The 18,639-nt window shown below is 48.2% G+C and overlaps 6 protein-coding genes across 6 annotated transcripts; 4 read left to right on the top strand and 2 right to left on the bottom strand.

The window, feature by feature from the left end:
* Nucleotides 1-31: 31 nt before the first annotated feature.
* Nucleotides 32-1,586, bottom strand: TRV_03350 (alpha 1,2-mannosyltransferase Smp3, putative; the record flags this gene model as incomplete). The annotated part of the gene is made up of 2 exons (XM_003022505.1): nucleotides 32-1,037; nucleotides 1,216-1,586. Coding segments are annotated over 2 exons (1,377 nt in total), but the record flags the coding sequence as incomplete, so codon positions are not given.
* A 197-nt stretch (nucleotides 1,587-1,783) lies between these two features.
* Nucleotides 1,784-2,431, top strand: TRV_03349 (uncharacterized protein; the record flags this gene model as incomplete). The annotated part of the gene is made up of 2 exons (XM_003022504.1): nucleotides 1,784-1,856; nucleotides 2,052-2,431. The coding sequence occupies 2 exons, from the start codon at nucleotides 1,784-1,786 to the stop codon at nucleotides 2,429-2,431; spliced, it is 453 nt and encodes a 150-aa protein (XP_003022550.1).
* Nucleotides 2,432-2,921: 490 nt separating this feature from the next.
* TRV_03348 (uncharacterized protein) lies at nucleotides 2,922-4,204 on the top strand (the record flags this gene model as incomplete). Its single annotated transcript, XM_003022503.1, has 6 exons — nucleotides 2,922-3,072; nucleotides 3,095-3,399; nucleotides 3,431-3,569; nucleotides 3,651-3,736; nucleotides 3,800-3,970; nucleotides 4,031-4,204. The coding sequence occupies 6 exons, from the start codon at nucleotides 2,922-2,924 to the stop codon at nucleotides 4,202-4,204; spliced, it is 1,026 nt and encodes a 341-aa protein (XP_003022549.1).
* Nucleotides 4,205-7,923: 3,719 nt separating this feature from the next.
* TRV_03347 (ABC multidrug transporter, putative) lies at nucleotides 7,924-11,972 on the top strand (the record flags this gene model as incomplete). The annotated part of the gene is made up of 2 exons (XM_003022502.1): nucleotides 7,924-8,265; nucleotides 8,319-11,972. The coding sequence occupies 2 exons, from the start codon at nucleotides 7,924-7,926 to the stop codon at nucleotides 11,970-11,972; spliced, it is 3,996 nt and encodes a 1,331-aa protein (XP_003022548.1).
* Nucleotides 11,973-15,018: 3,046 nt separating this feature from the next.
* On the top strand, nucleotides 15,019-16,873 carry TRV_03346 (MFS transporter, putative; the record flags this gene model as incomplete). The annotated part of the gene is made up of 5 exons (XM_003022501.1): nucleotides 15,019-15,211; nucleotides 15,392-15,427; nucleotides 15,611-15,991; nucleotides 16,062-16,252; nucleotides 16,310-16,873. 5 exons carry the CDS (start codon nucleotides 15,019-15,021, stop codon nucleotides 16,871-16,873), a joined length of 1,365 nt encoding a protein of 454 aa, XP_003022547.1.
* Nucleotides 16,874-17,266: 393 nt separating this feature from the next.
* TRV_03345 (uncharacterized protein) lies at nucleotides 17,267-17,593 on the bottom strand (the record flags this gene model as incomplete). Its single annotated transcript, XM_003022500.1, has 1 exon — nucleotides 17,267-17,593. One exon carries the CDS (start codon nucleotides 17,591-17,593, stop codon nucleotides 17,267-17,269), a length of 327 nt encoding a protein of 108 aa, XP_003022546.1.
* Nucleotides 17,594-18,639: the final 1,046 nt, after the last annotated feature.

Raw genomic sequence — 18,639 nt, 5'->3', positions numbered from 1 at the left:
GCTAACAAGGCCTAGTAACCAGCCAAATAACCAACCCATGCCTGCCGAAAACCCGCTCCACAGCCCCCCATAACCCATCATCGCCCGGATCAAAGTCATCCATGTTAACATGTCTATCATACTGCCATAGCTTATGCAGCCGTATCTCTCGGGACGGCACATCCGTGCTCTCATCCTCGCCGCCATCAGGGACAACAAAGCGATCTAGAAAACTAGCTGATCGCGGCGCCACAAGAAGCGTCATGTCACCGCCTTCCACCTTCACCTTGGGCAGACCCTGGTGGAACTCGAACGGGTTAGAATCGCGCGTGCACCGCGGTATGCTGGAGACCGTCCTGTTAATAAATTCCCCGCTCGCCATGCCCTTTAGATCATGCGTCGTGATGCTGAATGCGCCCATGCTACTACCGTCTCCCACCAGCCAGTAAGGGGGGGAGTATGTTTTCCACCACAACACAGAGACATTGACAGGTGGTTGCTGGGATGGTTGTAAGGAATCAGAGAGGAGCGTGGGTATATGGATTTGTGCCGGAACGACTCCGCCCTGATGATATATGCCCATCAGCGCACCCAGAGTGCAATTGAATACTATCCAGCCAGCCAGGAAAGTGCGTGACCTGGGCGGCTTGAAGCATGTAAGCAGTAGTGGAACGCAAGGGAGCAAGAAGCGCGCCTCCTGGTGGGGGAAGAGGGATATGATTAGAGCGCCGAAGAGGGCGGAGTATGCGCGTGTGTTGCGGGTGTGGAAAGTAGGTGATACCATGCCCCGGGTGAATAGGGACCAGATTGAAACGAGGTATGCGGGACCCAGGAGTAAGGGGAGGTTGACGAGGAGGTGGTTGTAGCGTGGATGCAGCCCGTGAGAGGCCAGGTTTGAGCTATCGGAGTTGTAGAGGAGGTTGTTTAGTGGTGTTATAGTTGGGTTTCGGATGAAGGCTGAGAGGGAGTCCGGGAGGGTGTAAAAGGCTGTGTCGATGGCGATGGCGAAGAAGGAGAATAACAGGCCGAAGAATGCGAGGGAAATTAATGAGAGGGGTCTATCGGTTGTTAGTATATATATACCTATATACATATATAGGTATATATAGATGGTACGTACTTGTTAATGAAATGAGGCACTAGCTGCAGTGCGGGTATCATGATAAAAGCGGGAAAAGTGATTCTGTTAAACACGCCCATGACGACCACAAGCGAGAGAAAAGCACAAGTAAACACCGACGACCGATGCTAGATGTCATGTCAGCACCAATATATATATATATATTTATATAGACCATTGCATAGTTTGAACCCACCTTGTTCTCGACAATACGCTGTATCAAGACCAAGCTCCAGAGCACCAGCAGCGTCTCCAGCGAGTTTGAAAAGGTATGTGTCTGATATGTCCAGGTAACATAGCAGCTGGCCACGAGCACGACGGCCTGCCTCCTGCGCCGCGGATTCGGCACCAGTTCATGGATGGCCCAGTCCTCGAGGATGAGACTGAGCAGGAACATGGTCAGGCGCAGGACATGGTATACCAGCTGCGGCGGCGGGTTGGGAATGTCGCTGCCGGTCTCTGCCCAGAGCCACTTGAGCAGCGTCATGGGCAGGCCGTAGACGAGCCATAGCGGGAAGATGCTGCGTATGGGCGTGTCCGAGGTGAATTCCCACGTTAGATGCGACGGAAAGGAGAACAGCCGGCCTGGACGGGTTTAATTAGTTCGGACTGATGCAGGCTTAGTGGGGAGAAACTATAGGGCTTACCGGCAAAGAGCTCGGGGCCCTGGAAGTTCTCGTCTGGATGGATGTAGCTTGGGCAGAGGGCGAGGTAGACGCGCACCAGCAGGAGCAGGAGATATGTCCTCCGCCACATGGTGAGTATCTTGAGGGGAGGAGTGACTGGGACTCTCTTGTCCGCGTCTGGGACTGTCTGGCTGTCTAGAGAAGAGTCTGCGGGCGCATCAGAGGGCCGGGCATGTCTGTCTGGCGCGCATTCAGTCAAGCCACTGCAGGTAACTAGAGGGCTAGTTGGTTAGTTTGGGAGTTAGTTGGTGGGTTGGTAGATGTAGCCGCAGTGCAGCTAGCAGGACATGCTGGACAGACAGACAAGCAGACAGACAGACAAGCAGACAGACAGACAAGCAGACAGACAGACAAGCAGACAGACAGACAAGCAGACAGACAGACAAGCAGACAGACAGACAAGCAGACAGACAGACAAGCAGACAGACAGACAAGCAGACAGGGGGACAAGGAGAAGAGACGAAAAAATGGCCAGCAGAGGGAAGATGGTGAAGATGCAGGCTCTGAAAGGAGAAGAAGAAAGGAAGATGGAATACGAACAGCCAATGACAAGGACAGCTCACATCAGATTGCACGGAGGAAGCTTTTCACGGAGATCGAGGGCGATGGCCAGCAGTTAAACAGGATTCTCTTCCTCCGTCCATAACTAACTAACTAACTAGCAGAGTATCGACTGACTGGCTGGCTAGGGAGAGGACAGCGAGGCAGCATCGTCCGCCGGAGTCACTCAGGCCAGCCATCTGAGGGCTCTTTGGGCTATCCTGGGCCATCTTTGACCATCTGGACTATTGTTGGCTAGTGATTAGCTGGTCGTTATTTACGATCCGAAAGGCTAAAAGCTACTTTGATGGAGCCGGAAGGCGAAGTACTTCCAGCCGTTGTACGGAGTAGACACAGAGTAGCAGTCAAGGCGTGTCCAGAGAGATCTACCTAGAAACCCTTACTTGGGCTCTCACTGTCCATGACCTTCTCTGTCTGTCTCCCTTAACTGTCACTCCTTTTGCCAACATCTGCTCCTTCACTTCTGTACTCCGTAGTTATAGCTGGTAGTCACTATGTAACTAACTAACTTGCTGGAAAGATGGAGACTCCCCAGCGGATAACTAACCAGGCGTAACTTTGCTGCCGTTATGTCGATGATCCAGCATCTGCCTTTGCCTTCTTTGACTTTCTTCCATCTTCTTCCATCTTTCATCATCGACTTCTCTTCTTCTTCTTCATCATCATCATCATCATCATCATCATCTTTTCATCATCGACTTTTTTTTTCTGCTTATAAAGAAAAAAGTATCATCACGTGACTCTTTAGCCGCCCTTTTCCCTTTTCGGCCTCCATCTCTTTTCTTCTTCTTCTTTTCTTCTTCTTCGACTCCAACGAAACGAACAAACAACACTCGCAACAACAACGACAACGACAACGACAACACTGACAACAATAATAATAACACCCGGCATCAAGCAGCTGACAAAGCCGACAGCTCTTCTCTCTCCTCTGACCTCCCGCTTGTCGCTGGCTCTATAAAAAACCACTCGGTACGCCTCGCTTTCCCCAGCTCTTCCCCGACCCCTCCAACGACAATACATACAGCTAGCTTCAAGAACTGCTTACCCGGCGTAAGGCGCATCAACTGACTGCTTCCACCAGAACACACACACACACACAACACTCCAACACTCCTCGACACCACCAGAACACTCTTCTTTCTCTCCCAGATCAATCATGGCTTCCACTGCGACCAACAAGATCACCTTGACCAGCTCCGATGGAGTTGAAGTCACTATCGGTAGGCAGACACCCTTGCTTGCTCCGGCGCCAGGCAACAGCCTCTCCACACCAGCGACCAGCTAACTAACAACGACTACAGAACGCCAGGTAGCTGAGCGCTCCATCTTGATCAAGAACATGCTCGAGGATCTCGGCGACTCCGGCGAACCCATTCCTATTCCCAACGTGCGTTTTTTACCTTTTCCTTCCTCCTCCGTCATACTTCATAGCTAATTACATCATCCACAGGTCAACGAGTCTGTTCTCAAGAAAGTCATCGAGTGGTGTGAGCACCACAAGGGCGACCCCCCAAGCACCGGTGACGATGACGTCGACTCCCGCCGCAAGACCACCGACATCGACGAGTGGGACCAGAAGTTCATGCAGGTCGACCAGGAGATGCTCTTCGAAATCATTCTCGTTCGTCAACCCCTTCCGTGTGAGAAGATCCATTGAGGTGGTGTTTTAACATCTTACTAGGCTGCCAACTACCTCGACATCAAGGCCTTGCTCGACGTTGGATGCAAGACCGTCGCAAACATGATCAAGGGCAAGTCCCCCGAGGAGATCCGCAAGACCTTCAACATCCAGAACGACTTCACTCCAGAAGAAGAGGACCAGATCCGCCGTGAGAACGAGTGGGCTGAAGAGTAAGCTTCTCTCCTTGCCGCTTTCTACTACTTATATCCAGCTAACACACACATCTAGCCGTTAAAACACACAAAGCATACTCCTTACCCTCCCCATCCTTACACGATGTCTACGTGACCATGAGCCTCTCCCTCAAAAAGAAACGTTCCGTCTCATCTTTACTCTCAAACGACACGGCTTCTTTACCCCATCTTGATATGTTGACTCTTTTGTCTTTTTACTCTCTTTCCTGTTTGTTCCCTCCCCATTACACGAGAGGCGTTTGGTTTTTTCCCTGTTGTTCAATACTCAACTTCTACCCCCCCCCAACATTATCGTTTATTTTCTCTACCCCTTTCTTTCGTAGAATATGGGCTGGTTGCATCATCATCGTCGTCATGATCATCTTCATCGTTCTTCTCATTCTTGCTTTTGTTCAAGGGAAAACACACCCGGCCGGTACAGTAGCTAGGGAAGTTACGCAGTTCAAGTTAACTACAGGAATACATCAATAGTATGAGCCAATAAAAAGAAAAACAAACAAACTTTTTACACTCCTCGACGGTGTTTCTTTTACATTACTTCTCTACAGATGTGGTCTAATATGCTATAGGTCCAATAAATGCACCAGGACCATACAAATTTTAGCCACATGGGAAACATTTCCTTGTATTGCTTTTCTTTTTTAACTATCCCTATCCATATTCTCGTAGCAGAACCATTTCATTAATCGTTCATTTTCCACCCCAGCTGATGTAAGCACTTGGTGCGACTTATGTGGGTGATTGTCAAAAGGTCGAAGGATCGAGACGTCAAATTGTTGGGATGAAAATGGACGAGAATGTATGTAGAGTCGGAAATGTGGAAAACGCCGGCAGCTGAGAGTAACCGTTTAGATTCCGAGACGGGTCTTGCGCCAGTGTCTTCGCTTGGCGTTGTATCTGTTGGGATATCTTGTTAGTTTATGTTCGAAGATATGAAGCGGTGGTTTCGCAGATATATGTGTGTGTGTGTCCATATGTTATTGCTGAATCTGATCGTGGACGTTGCATGGTATATGGCGATAGGCGTCGTTTCTCAGTTCCACAAATCGGCATAGTGATCAAGCTCTCGTCGCATAGTAACACTCCCGGCGTACCGTCGACGACTGGCGACCTCCTGCTTCAAGAAATATCGACATTTTCTCCCCCCGCGGACTTTTCACTTCCTACCCCTCGACTGATCCCAGTTACTCCGTACGCACGCAGACACGCGCACACACACATTCATCTGCAAAACCACCATACCAACGCAAGTAAAGAGAATCCTACCTGATGGTGTTGCCAGTTCTCAACCGAATCCACTGTGGGATAGGTCTGTTCTGCTTCTGGGCTTTGGCAAGCTTCTGCTTGGTGCGGAAGGACTTCTGGCTCTGTAGCGAATCGATCAGCACCAATCACTCCTTTAATTAACGCCATCCCGCTGCTCCTCTCATTATCTTCAATCAACTTACAGGCATCTTGACGGTGTTTCGTGAACTGTCGCGTCCTTGGATATTTTTGAGCGTTGCGACGTGAAGTTTTTTCTATCGTCAGGAATTGAAAAAGGCAGAAGTTCTGTGTGAAGTGGGCTTGGCTCGCTTGGCTGGTTTGGGATGTCACGTGATTGAGTTGATCTCGGCTTTGAGAAAAGTTTTGTTAACGACGAAACAACCAGCGACAAGCATGGGACTTCTCTGACTACGCCGTGCAGCTAACTAGTTAACTACAAGGTCTCTACGGGTTGGATTGGATTGGGTTGGGTTGGGTTGGCCGTTGGGGCTGGTTGTTTCTGATCCATCTAGGTCCAGGGTCGGAAATTGACGTCCAGGGAGATGCATACGCGAGGGTACTGACAACTCGAGGTGAAGACTAACTATGAGTCTTCTTTTTAGGGTTACGGTTTGACTGGTGATCATCATCATTATCGTTGATGCCTGATTGACTCGGAGCGATCCGTGATGCCTATTCAAGGCACGCAGGACGATGGATTGGGCGGCGTCCAACTCGGTGAGGACCACGGAACGCTCGATCCCCCGTATCCGCCGAATGACAAATATAACGCATCCTCTGTCCTCATCTCGGTAAACGAGTAAACGAGGAGCGAAGCACTTCCCTGAAAAGCTTGGACTAAACTGGATATTTTTAGATTAGGGCAAGGTCTCCTTACCGCCACCACAGTGCTTGCTCGTTCTGTCCTGTGGTGTCCGACATCCCTTTTGGGCGGTCAAATCAAGTTCCGTCAGAAATAGGGGGGGACGTCGAGATACGGAGTAGAATGGGGCTCTTGAGCTTCAGCTGTCTGCCAAACGGATCTGTAATGGGAAGTGGATCAGGGGTGAGCCACTTTCGCTCCCTTCAGTCTCTAAGCGAGCGGAGACCAAACTGGATTTAGCGCAAGAGCCATCCTCCCACGGCGTTGCTTAGCATCCATGCTTTTCCAGTCGATTAACTACTCGGCTGCCGACGACTTTAAAGGATTTTTCCAAGGCGGATTGATCTACATACAAGCGCAATCAATGTCTGTTCTTCAAACTTGAGCAGTAGAAATCAGGATTCAACAAATCTGCAAAGGTCCATGCCAACTTACGGCGTATGGCGTATTGAGGATTGAGTACTCCGTATAGCAGGCTCCCTCAATTCAACTCGGGGCAAGCCGGGGAAGGCAACGAAATGCTGCAGCCTAGTCTCGGGCATCGGATAGATTGAACATGCGGTAGTTAAGCAGCTGGATCCCTTCCGGAGTTAAGCTTTTTGCGCGGCATTCAGCAACATCATTAATACGCACTTCACTTTGCTGCCTGGCCACCCTGGAAACGTTGGCAACCACCTGAAACTCGCGAATAACACAATAATCCATGCAAAAGAACGGAGTATGTAGATATGACTGGTGTCTGCGCACGCAGTCCGTCTGTTGGCATAAAAATATCTATACGACCCATGTCCCCGATTGAGATATGATTGCGACCAAATCATCTTATTCGCTGGCTCGTATTCGAGGTGAGTCAACCGAAGTTTTCAAAGATGCATAACTTTTTTTATGCCTGTGACTGTATTAGGTATTACACTCTGCACGCGCCTCAACAAAGTAATTTATAAGCACCTCGATGATGTAACGACGCAGCTTGTGTAACGAGCGGTCGATACGCTATGGGCGCCATCATACCGTGGACGAGGGACGCAAATGATAGGCGAGGAAGCTTCTCAGATAAAGCTTCTTGATGTCGCATGGCAGCCAAGCGGCCAGCCAGCAGTATCGTATTTTTTAACCTAGTGAAGGTTGGTACCAAAGGCATAACTCTCTTCGGATACTCCGTCTCCAGACTCCGTGCAGGGGTGTGTTGAGTTCCAGAGTTCTCCATGACGGATATGGGGCTGCCCGGAGAATGAACACCCCCTTTAGCGCGGGTGGGCCTGGTTTTTCCCACCAGATGGCATCGAGGTACATAAAGGACCTGGCAGTTTCTCCCCCTCCTATGCTTGGCCGTGGATTCATATCATCTTCGCCAGCATCTACCTTGAACTACCTTGCGGAAAAATCACCCCAGCGAGCGCCGTCTTGCTCTGCTCGGGCCGTTCCCAGCTGTTGATTGCATCGTCGCTCAACGGACTGCTGAGAACCGCATGACCTGATTTACCTCACCGGCCTCTGCCCTCTTTTGAAGAGGTTATACCGTCTCTTAATCTTCTTTCTTGTTTTAACAAGCTAGATATATTCCGGCAAATATGGCTGAAGTGAGCGAGAAGCCGAATACCCAGGATGACGGAGTCAGCAAGCAGGAAAATCGCAACCCAGCTTCGTCGGCTTCATCAACTTCCGACAAGGAAAAGGCTACTAAGAAGGGGAACTCGGATGCCACAAAAAGCTCGACCCCGGAGGACCTAGATGCTCAACTTGCTCACCTGCCGGAGCACGAACGAGAGGTTCTCAAGCAGCAGTTGTTCATCCCAGAGGTCAAGGCTACCTACGGCACATTATTTCGATATGCAACCAGGAACGATATGATATTCCTCGCCATCGTTTCTTTAGCTTCTATTGCAGCCGGTGCTGCCCTACCACTATTCACAGTATGTATACCGCCCAAGTACGAAAGTTTATTTTAATGACTGACATGTTATAGGTCCTTTTTGGTTCCCTCGCAGGTACATTCCGAGATATTGCGCTCCATAGAATCACCTATGATGAGTTCAATAGTATATTAACGAGAAATTCCCTCTACTTCGTCTACCTTGGAATCGCCCAGCTTATTCTCCTCTATATATCCACCGTGGGTTTCATCTACGTGGGTGAACACATCACTCAGAAGATACGTGCAAAATATCTCCATGCCATCCTACGCCAGAACATCGGTTTCTTCGATAAGCTTGGGGCCGGAGAAGTCACCACCCGCATCACTGCAGACACGAATCTTATTCAAGATGGAATATCAGAAAAGGTCGGCTTGACTCTGACTGCCTTATCGACCTTCTTCAGCGCCTTCATTATCGGATACGTCAGATACTGGAAACTCGCACTGATCTGCAGCTCGACTATCGTTGCGATGGTTGTGGTTATGGGTGGTATATCTAGGTTCGTGGTCAAGTCTGGGAGGATGACATTGGTAAGCTATGGTGAAGGAGGCACCGTCGCAGAAGAAGTGATCAGCTCTATCAGAAATGCCACTGCCTTTGGAACCCAAGAGAAACTTGCAAGACAATACGAAGTGCATTTGAAGGAAGCGAGAAAATGGGGTCGCAGGCTTCAAATGATGTTGGGCATCATGTTTGGCTCCATGATGGCTATCATGTACTCAAACTACGGTCTCGGGTTTTGGATGGGATCACGCTTCCTCGTCGGTGGTGAAACGGACCTGTCTGCCATCATCAACATCCTCCTTGCGATTGTTATTGGATCCTTTAGCATTGGAAACGTTGCTCCCAATACCCAGGCTTTTGCTTCTGCTATTTCCGCCGGTGCTAAGATTTTCAGCACCATCGACCGTGTTTCCGCAATTGACCCCGGTTCTGATGAGGGAGATACCATTGAAAATGTGGAGGGAACTATCGAGTTCCGCGGTATTAAGCATATCTACCCATCCCGCCCTGAGGTTGTTGTCATGGAAGATATTAACCTGGTTGTCCCCAAGGGCAAAACTACTGCTCTTGTTGGCCCCTCAGGTTCCGGAAAGAGTACCGTTGTTGGGTTGTTGGAACGATTCTATAACCCAGTTGCTGGTTCCGTTCTTCTGGATGGCCGTGACATCAAGACTCTCAACCTCCGATGGCTCCGTCAACAAATTTCCCTTGTCAGCCAAGAGCCTACATTATTCGGAACTACTATTTTTGAAAACATCCGATTAGGGTTGATTGGGTCCCCAATGGAAAACGAATCCGAGGAGCAAATCAAGGAACGGATCGTCAGTGCAGCCAAGGAGGCCAATGCTCATGACTTCATTATGGGCCTGCCGGATGGGTATGCAACGGATGTTGGTCAGCGTGGCTTCCTTTTATCCGGTGGTCAGAAGCAGCGTATTGCTATTGCTCGTGCCATTGTAAGCGATCCTAAAATATTGCTGCTTGATGAAGCCACGTCTGCTCTCGATACCAAGTCCGAGGGTGTAGTACAAGCCGCTCTTGATGCTGCCTCCCGAGGAAGAACCACTATTGTCATCGCCCACCGTTTATCCACTATCAAATCCGCTGATAACATTGTTGTGATTGTCGGTGGCCGCATCGCTGAACAGGGTACGCATGATGAGCTCGTTGATAAGAAAGGCACATACCTTCAACTCGTTGAGGCTCAAAGGATCAACGAGGAGCGTGCAGAAGAATCCGAGGATGAGGCCGTGCTCGAGAAAGAGAAAGAAATCTCGCGCCAGATTTCCGTTCCTGCAAAGAGTGTTAACTCCGGAAAATACGCTGATGAAGATGTTGAAGCCAATCTCGGACGAATAGATACTAAGAAGTCCCTCTCGAGCGTCATACTGTCCCAAAAACGTGGTCAAGAGAAAGAAACAGAATACTCGCTTGGCACTTTGATACGATTCATCGCTGGATTCAACAAGCCAGAGAGATTGATAATGCTTTGTGGATTCTTCTTTGCCGTTCTCTCTGGTGCTGGCCAGCCCGTTCAATCCGTCTTCTTTGCCAAGGGTATTACAACACTTTCTCTCCCGCCATCATTATATGGCAAATTGCGCGAAGATGCCAATTTTTGGTCCCTGATGTTTTTTATGTTGGGTCTTGTCCAACTGATTACGCAGTCCGCCCAGGGCATTATCTTCGCTCTGTGCTCTGAGAGTTTGATTTATCGAGCACGCAGCAAATCCTTCCGTGCAATGCTGCGACAAGATATTGCCTTCTTCGATCTTCCTGAGAACAGCACTGGTGCATTAACTTCATTCCTCTCAACCGAGACGAAACATCTTTCTGGTGTGAGCGGTGCCACTCTCGGAACAATCCTGATGGTTAGCACTACTCTCATCGTGGCACTGACTGTTGCTCTCGCCTTTGGATGGAAACTTGCTCTTGTCTGCATTTCCACTGTCCCTGTCCTTCTTCTCTGCGGATTCTATCGATTTTGGATTCTCGCACAATTCCAGACAAGAGCAAAGAAGGCATATGAGTCGTCTGCAAGCTACGCTTGTGAAGCCACCTCCTCTATCCGCACTGTTGCTTCTCTCACTAGAGAAAACGGTGTAATGGAGATTTACGAAGGCCAACTTAACGATCAGGCAAAGAAGAGTTTGAGATCTGTTGCCAAATCCTCGCTTCTATATGCTGCTTCGCAGTCTTTCTCGTTCTTCTGTCTCGCTCTTGGCTTCTGGTATGGTGGTGGCCTTCTTGGAAAGGGAGAATATAACTCCTTCCAATTTTTCTTGTGTATCTCCTGCGTCATCTTCGGCTCTCAGTCTGCTGGAATTGTGTTTTCCTTCTCACCTGATATGGGCAAGGCAAAGAGTGCAGCCGCCGATTTCAAGAAGCTGTTTGACCGCGTGCCAACGATTGACATTGAGTCGCCTGATGGCGAAAGGCTTGAAACCGTTGAAGGCACTATTGAGTTCCGCGATGTGCATTTCAGGTACCCCACACGTCCGGAACAGCCTGTGCTTCGTGGCCTCAACCTCACTGTCAAGCCTGGCCAGTATGTCGCATTGGTTGGGCCTAGTGGGTGTGGCAAGAGTACTACCATTGCTCTTGTAGAAAGGTTCTACGACACATTATCTGGCGGTGTATATATTGATGGAAAGGACATTTCAAGGCTTAACGTTAACTCTTATCGAAGTCACCTTGCACTCGTTAGCCAGGAGCCAACTCTCTACCAAGGAACAATCCGGGATAACGTTCTCCTCGGAGTCGACAGAGATGATGTCCCAGATGAGCAAGTCTTTGCCGCATGCAAGGCTGCCAACATATATGACTTCATCATGTCCCTGCCCGATGGCTTTGCTACTGTTGTCGGGAGCAAGGGAAGTATGCTATCTGGTGGACAGAAGCAACGTATTGCGATCGCCCGTGCTTTAATACGAGATCCAAAGGTTCTCCTCCTCGACGAGGCTACATCTGCACTTGACTCTGAATCCGAAAAGGTGGTTCAAGCTGCCCTTGATGCCGCTGCGAAGGGTCGAACGACTATTGCTGTTGCTCACCGACTCAGTACTATTCAAAAGGCAGACGTTATATACGTCTTCGATCAGGGCCGCATTGTTGAGAGTGGCACTCATCACGAACTCCTCCAAAATAAGGGCCGATACTATGAGTTGGTTCATATGCAAAGCCTTGAGAAAACTCACTAATGTTACACATATACCCACCAGTTTTCCCACGCCTACCCTTCACATTTTATACTAATATATATCCCCTCTTCTTCTTCCCCATTCCATATAGTTGGCGGGAAAAGCTTCTGTTTATGCTATTTCGGTATATATTCCCACCTCCTTGTACAGTTCGACCCCATTTACATACCTCTCACCCTCTTCTGTATATATCCATATTTTGGCGTTCTGGTCTAGGCCGAAGATCGTCGTGGCGAAGCAACGCTGTAGATGGTCGCATCTCTTATTTTAGTCTCTTACATGCATATAGACCAATAATGAATCAAGATAGCTTTTGTTCTCTCTGAAAAGCAGTGTCACCCTTCCTCCCCTTCCTGCACTCAATTGGCTCTCTCCAAGTCTCTTGCTTCCATCAAGCTCGTATCTCAAAGCTCTGCTGATTTTACGAGCTGGGCAGTTCCAGCAGTACTTTGTGTGACATACGACAATGCCAACCACAGCCTCACCCTTTCTCTCTCTACCTCTGCATATACGGATTGCTTCCAATTTCAGAACAGCCCGATGGTGAGATTGACCAATATCCTTCAAATGGCCCGCCACCTCAACCAACAAACTTCGGGTTTGATTGAACCGAATGCCTAAGATCAGCACGAGAAATGAGGAGGCAATGGATCTCACCCACACTCCGTAGTTAGGCTGTCGCAGCTAAGCAGCAGGAGACAGATATAAATATGGCCCCCTGCATCCCATGGAGATACCCCAAAAATAATTTCTCAACTCACTTTTCAATAAGAGAACATCACAATCTTCGCTCAGAGCCATCTTATCTTAGCCATCAGCTTCCTTAAGCAAAATGAAGTACACTATTTTCCTTGCCTTGGCTGCTCTAGTCATCTCTGTGAGTGCCAGGTGTGATGGATCCCCGGACCCTACCTGGAGGCATTCCGGCAGTTGCCCGGGCGCCGGTGCCGGTTCGGAAGAATGTAATCAGAGATGCCAGAACGAGGGCTTTGGTTGTGGCGGTTGCGGAGGCTTTGCGTACAGAGATTGCTGGTGTTGCAGCAATGATTGTGACAGCAAGTATGGCTTCTTACTTCTAGACACAGCACAGCTGGTCTGAAACATTATTGAGCCTCAGCTTCTAACTTGTCAAAGGCCTTGAATAGCGGAAGACCAATTTATGACCAGTTTATGACCGTGCGTCCGATCGTTTGGCCTCCTGAACTGGTGATCTCTTGTGGACATGGATGTCAGTGGGCAGGAATGAAGCGGAGGGGCTTAGTTGAGATTGGGCATCTAGAGTGGTGGCCGTCTCAGTGCATTCTTTGCGCCAGATGTGTACCAAGCAGTTAATTAGTACTTAGTCTTTCGAAATATATCGTCCTATGGGCTGCATGTTTGAAATATCTATCCCACATTTGAAGACTTAAAGAGGCTCAGCCTGGCAGGGGCTGCGCTTCACAACCTAAATTGCTACGCACGTGACTAAGGTTCACGTGAGTCCCCGTTTTAGGTAGGTTTCGAAGGGAAGCTTAGTGGAGCCGCCGGCCTTAATTTCGCGTAACTTGACGTCCAGGAACGTCGACATCAACAATCGACATAACGCATCATACCGGTTCTGCGCACCGGCATTGGGTGCTTGTCAGTCTATATATGATGTGAAATGGTTATTGAGTGTATACAACCGCCAACCCCTTTATATTTTACTCTCATTCACACGCTTTCGGCCAAAACCACTACCTCTTCCCATTGCGTACTTATCAACTTATCAACTACTTGTTGTGATGTAGATTTATAGTGGCCTTCCTCTGGACTAAATAGACCTGACTCACTTCATAGCTCCTTGGCTTTTTCAGAAGTCACGCTCTTGTTATGGATGAAAAAGTTGGGCTTTGGGCTTGAACCTTAGCCGTCTCTTCAGACTCCTTTCCTCTTGGCCAGTGCTAATCGGACCATATTTAAGCGCAGGATACTCAAAAGTACACCCCTACAAAATACCCAAGGTACTATGAGATTCATATGACGGAGTATACTTAACTATGGCTATCATAGTCTTTGTAATAAAGGTTCAAACCGATAGGATTACATCTGTCTAGCCCTCGGTTTTATTGTTACGCTTCAACATTCTGTGACCATCTCATCCGAGCCTTTTTCTTGATGCTGTCAGATACCCTCTCAGCTCACCACCTGTTGATAACTTGAATACCTGATTCCAAAACTCTCTATCGAGATATTTTATAGCCTCTCGACATTACCATTAGGACCTTTAGTATGTTACTTCCCATACATCACTTTAGCAACAAATCCATTTTCCAGCCTTAGGAATGTCATCTAACCATTCTTCTCGCCCAAGGCACATTGTTTGGGTTGATTTGGAACAGCTACATAGATGATTTATACTAACAAATGCTTCTAGAACCACCGATGTCTTAGTCTATTCCTCGGAGGCCACAGTTCCATACATAAGGAACTGAATAAGAGGTGACGCGGCTAGTCGTTAAGTAGCACGGTAAGACTTCCACTTGTGCCATGACTGCATACTCTTAATTTATTCTCATTGGTACTCCGTACCGTTATGTTCCATTTTTGACTGAATAACAGAAATGCCCTAAAAAAAGAAAAGTGATAACTCCCGGGTCCGGTTTCTCCCCATTCAGCCAAGGTAATTACTAGTCGGTGTTAGTATTGCAGCCATGCAAGTGAATCTTTCTTCAACCATTTTTATTCGTCTCTCGGTGTTTTTGTGTTACCTTACCGTGTCACCTTGGACGTTCGAAGGACTTGGTACAAATGTCCTTCCATACGCCTCCTTCTTAGGGGTTACAACTTGAGTTGAAATCCATTACGTCAACTTTCAAGTACTCAAGGCATCATTACCAAATTGGAAGTTATTATACCTTTGTGTGGAGTCTCGATGTCGTTGATGGTGTATTTTCTTTTAGTATAATTGCTTTTGTCTGAATTTTGAGTGATACGAGATATTGCCATTTTGCCCAAAGCTGACATTAGCAACCCTGGTCTAAATATGTGATAGGCCTGATCTCAATTTCTGGACCTGCCCTTCAAGATGGTTGTTTTCTTCCTGAGATTCAACTTCACTTTGAATTTTAATGGCCTGAAACTCGCAACCCCTCTTCATTCCATTTCGGAATCTGCGGATACCAGCAAAGATGTCGAAGATGCTGTCCAAACCATGGCTTCTGGAGGCGCGGTCATCAGAGGCTTTTATCATTCTTGTTGTCTCCATTGCTATCTTCGTGGTAAGTAATACCAGCTCTGATTGGGAATTAGGGTGCACCGTTCGAGGATTACTTTCTAACAGCGTCATAGGATATATTTCTTTACAGCATGGTATGAAACAATGATGGAACTCGTTACCCTGCAGAGTGCTTCTTCAAATGTTTACAATTCGCTCTAGATTGTACCTATTATCCCGAAAGCCCTTGTTGATCGTATTGGAGTATCGCCTGATGATGGTTCGTACAGAGCAACTCCAATTGTTTCGATGAATGAAGGACCCGTTAACATATTAGTATAGCTCAAAGCTGGATGTCAGTCCTACTAGCGACTTATGGTGGAACTCTCCTACTAGGATCCCGTACGTCTATATCGTGTCTCATTCTCTTCGGATCCGACCGTTAACAAAACAATAACCGTAGCAATATTTGGGTATATTGCGGATAGGACTAGATCACCAAAAGGGCCATTCATCGCCGGCCTACTCGCTCTCGCGCTCTCGACGGCACTTTTTATGCTGGCTAGGTCCCCTGCTTTATTTGTGATTGCCCGGGGTCTCCAGGGATTCTCCGGTGCTGCAGTCTGGGTTGCTGGCCTGGCACTTGTCGTTGATACCGTGGATGATAGCAGGGTTGCAGAAGCCATGGGATACACTACCATGGGCCTGAGCCTGGGGTCTCTATTAGGCCCAGCTGCTGGTGGAGTGTTGTACGACAAACTTGGATTCTATGGAGCATTCTACGTGCCGATTGGATTGATAATTTTGGACGTTATTTTGCGGGTCATCTTGATTGAGCCCAGTGGTATGATCTTTTCCCCTATCCTTTCATTTCACTACTCTCGGACACGGAGGCTGATAAGAGCGTCTCTCAGCTACCAAACAGTGGAAAGTTATGGAAAGTGATGAACACTCGCCGTTGCTGCAACCCCCGACACCCAATACCAACGACTCAAATAAACCCAATTCAACGTTTCAAATATTCCATTTGCTGGGCCAAAGGCGTCTCCTTGTGGCTTTATTAGGTGGTCTAGTTGGTGCCCTTACATTCTCTGCATTTGAAACAGTAAGGCGAACTTCTCTCCTCTCATAAGAAATAAGACAGCTTCCTGACCTTTCCTAGACACTTCCTCTCTTCCTAATCGAGTCGTTCCACTGGTCTTCCAGCAGTATAGGACTGGTCTTTTTCATTATGGCGATTCCCGGCATGGCTGGTGCCCTAGTTGGAAAGTTAGTTGACAGATGTGGACCGCGAGTCTCTGCCACGGTGTCTTTTACCATTGCAGGTGTAACCTTAATCCCGCTCCGCTTCGTTCATCACCCTGTCCTAGCAGAATATTCTCTGCTGATCGGTCTTCTGGCAACAAACGGCTTAGCAATCTGCGCGGCTTCCCTTGCCGCAATGTCAGAAGTGTTTGAAGTTGTTTACTCCCCTGAGAGCAGTGGTGCATCGAACAATGCGAACCCTGTGGCCCAGGGATATGCTCTGTATAATATGGCATTTGCTGGCGGACAGCTTGTTGGTCCGATTTTAGGAGGGTTTCTCAAGGACCGCCTTGGATGGAATACCATGACACTGGTTATTGCTTTGGTATCGGGTGCTACGGCTGTTGCCAGCGCCCTATATGCAGGAGAACAGGCCCCATATGACGAACTTATCGGCCCGGAGGAGGTGACGGATGCATAGAATGGCTCGCATTATAGGTATGGGCTGGCTTGTTTCTATATACCATCAAAGACCGTCAGTTAGAAAGGTACTTGTAAGATACGTGTCTAGTGATTTATACCTTCATATTATAAATGCTTATTTCTTCTCAGTAGCTAACTAGCTAGTTACCCACCGTATAGATAAAATGATAAATATCTCCGTTCACCTACAAAGCTTTGAACCCATGTTGAAGGTTCTTGTCCACGGATACCATGTTATGTGACATAGACTCAATGTACAGCGAGCGACTAGTGTAGACGGTCTCGCCACTTGTGATTGGATACGTGGGACACCATATCTCTTCATATCAATTATCTTGTGGATACGAACAAGAAAAGCCCGGGGTGGCCCGTGCCGAGAGAGAGCCATCAATTAACCATTTATAGTCCGCCCAATAGGTGTCTTGGGATACACATCGCGCGCAGGATACAGGTCTGCAAGTGATGGACAGTCTCTCGGGTCTGGGTAGAAGACTGCTCCCAGCTCCTTCATCATCTTGACCTTCTCTTCCATCGTAATACGCATCCTAAGCTTCTCAAACTCAATACCAATCCCGGATACATTCTCTAAAGCCCAAACACCACCACCCTCCACCACATCTTTGCTAATGTTATACTCGAGGTATCTTGCGCTTAGATATTCATCTATTCCTGGCCATGCAAAAATACACTTAATCCCGTTATCATGTTCTGTGGTCATTCCATCTACGGAGCCGTTAAACAGAGCATGGCAACTGAACCAATGCCTTCCCCCTAATTTCCGGAGCAGAGCACAGGCCCGGTCTTCTGCCTCTTGACTCGGTAAGCGTTCCTTTGGCAGGGCGAATCCATCAGATCCAAGGAATCTCAGGTCGACAATGTCTACCCTTGTCTTTGCTATGATGGAACCTTTTATTGCTTCGCGGTTGGGTCCTTTAGACGGATTGCTGTAGATAACATAGCCATTTCGCGAGTAGCTAGATGTGCGCGCATCTAGTCAAGGAATGGCAGGGATTATCATACTCTAGGGGGTTTGGTGGTGGTCTGTAGGATACATAGTTAAGTACCTATGTACTCCGTAATCAGACACTGGGAGGAACATTCTGAATTACTCGCATATGGTGTCCATTGCGTCCGCAAGCTAACCAATCGATGGAGGCACCGCCGCCATCTTCGCACCAATTGGTGGGTGGCACTCGGCACTCTATAGTCGAATAGTTATAATGCAGGTTCTGAGCTTCCTGGTCGCCATCATTTATCCATTCCACCCTATACTCGGCGCCTTTGCCTTGTTATTTTTCAGATTTGGGCTCGGCGTGATGGGGGAAAAAAAAAGGGTCGGGCCGGGCCCCGGGATATCACATGACGAGGCTCAAGTGGTTCGGAGCTAACTAGTTAGAGTCTAGCTTATCACGTGATTACTAGCCCGGACCTTTTATCTTTTTTTTTTTTTTTTTCTAGCTCTTGAGACGCTAACCTTTATGCTCCGTATAATAATATACAGCCCAGGAAGTACAGAGTAAGTAGGTATATTATTGCCATGGATGACTCCTACATTGCCTTGAACGGGCACACACAGCAGGTGGCGTTGGCTCGCATGACATGGGACATAGGGACCTTCATGTTTCTTGTTTAATATCTGTGGTACTAGGGGGTGACAGCAGCTGAAAGCCCTACAGATCTCTGTATGGAGGACATTTCGCAGGCTAATCAGGGGTTCTCAGACTCGTTGATACATCGACGTTAACCAAGATATTATGATTTGCA

The sequence above is a fragment of the Trichophyton verrucosum genome (genome assembly GCF_000151505.1).
Source record: "Trichophyton verrucosum HKI 0517 chromosome Unknown contig00282_1.f1.exp, whole genome shotgun sequence".
NCBI lineage: Eukaryota > Fungi > Ascomycota > Eurotiomycetes > Onygenales > Arthrodermataceae > Trichophyton > Trichophyton verrucosum.
The sequence above is the reverse complement of the archived record's forward strand: the minus strand, read 5'-3'. Positions and strand labels throughout refer to the sequence as shown.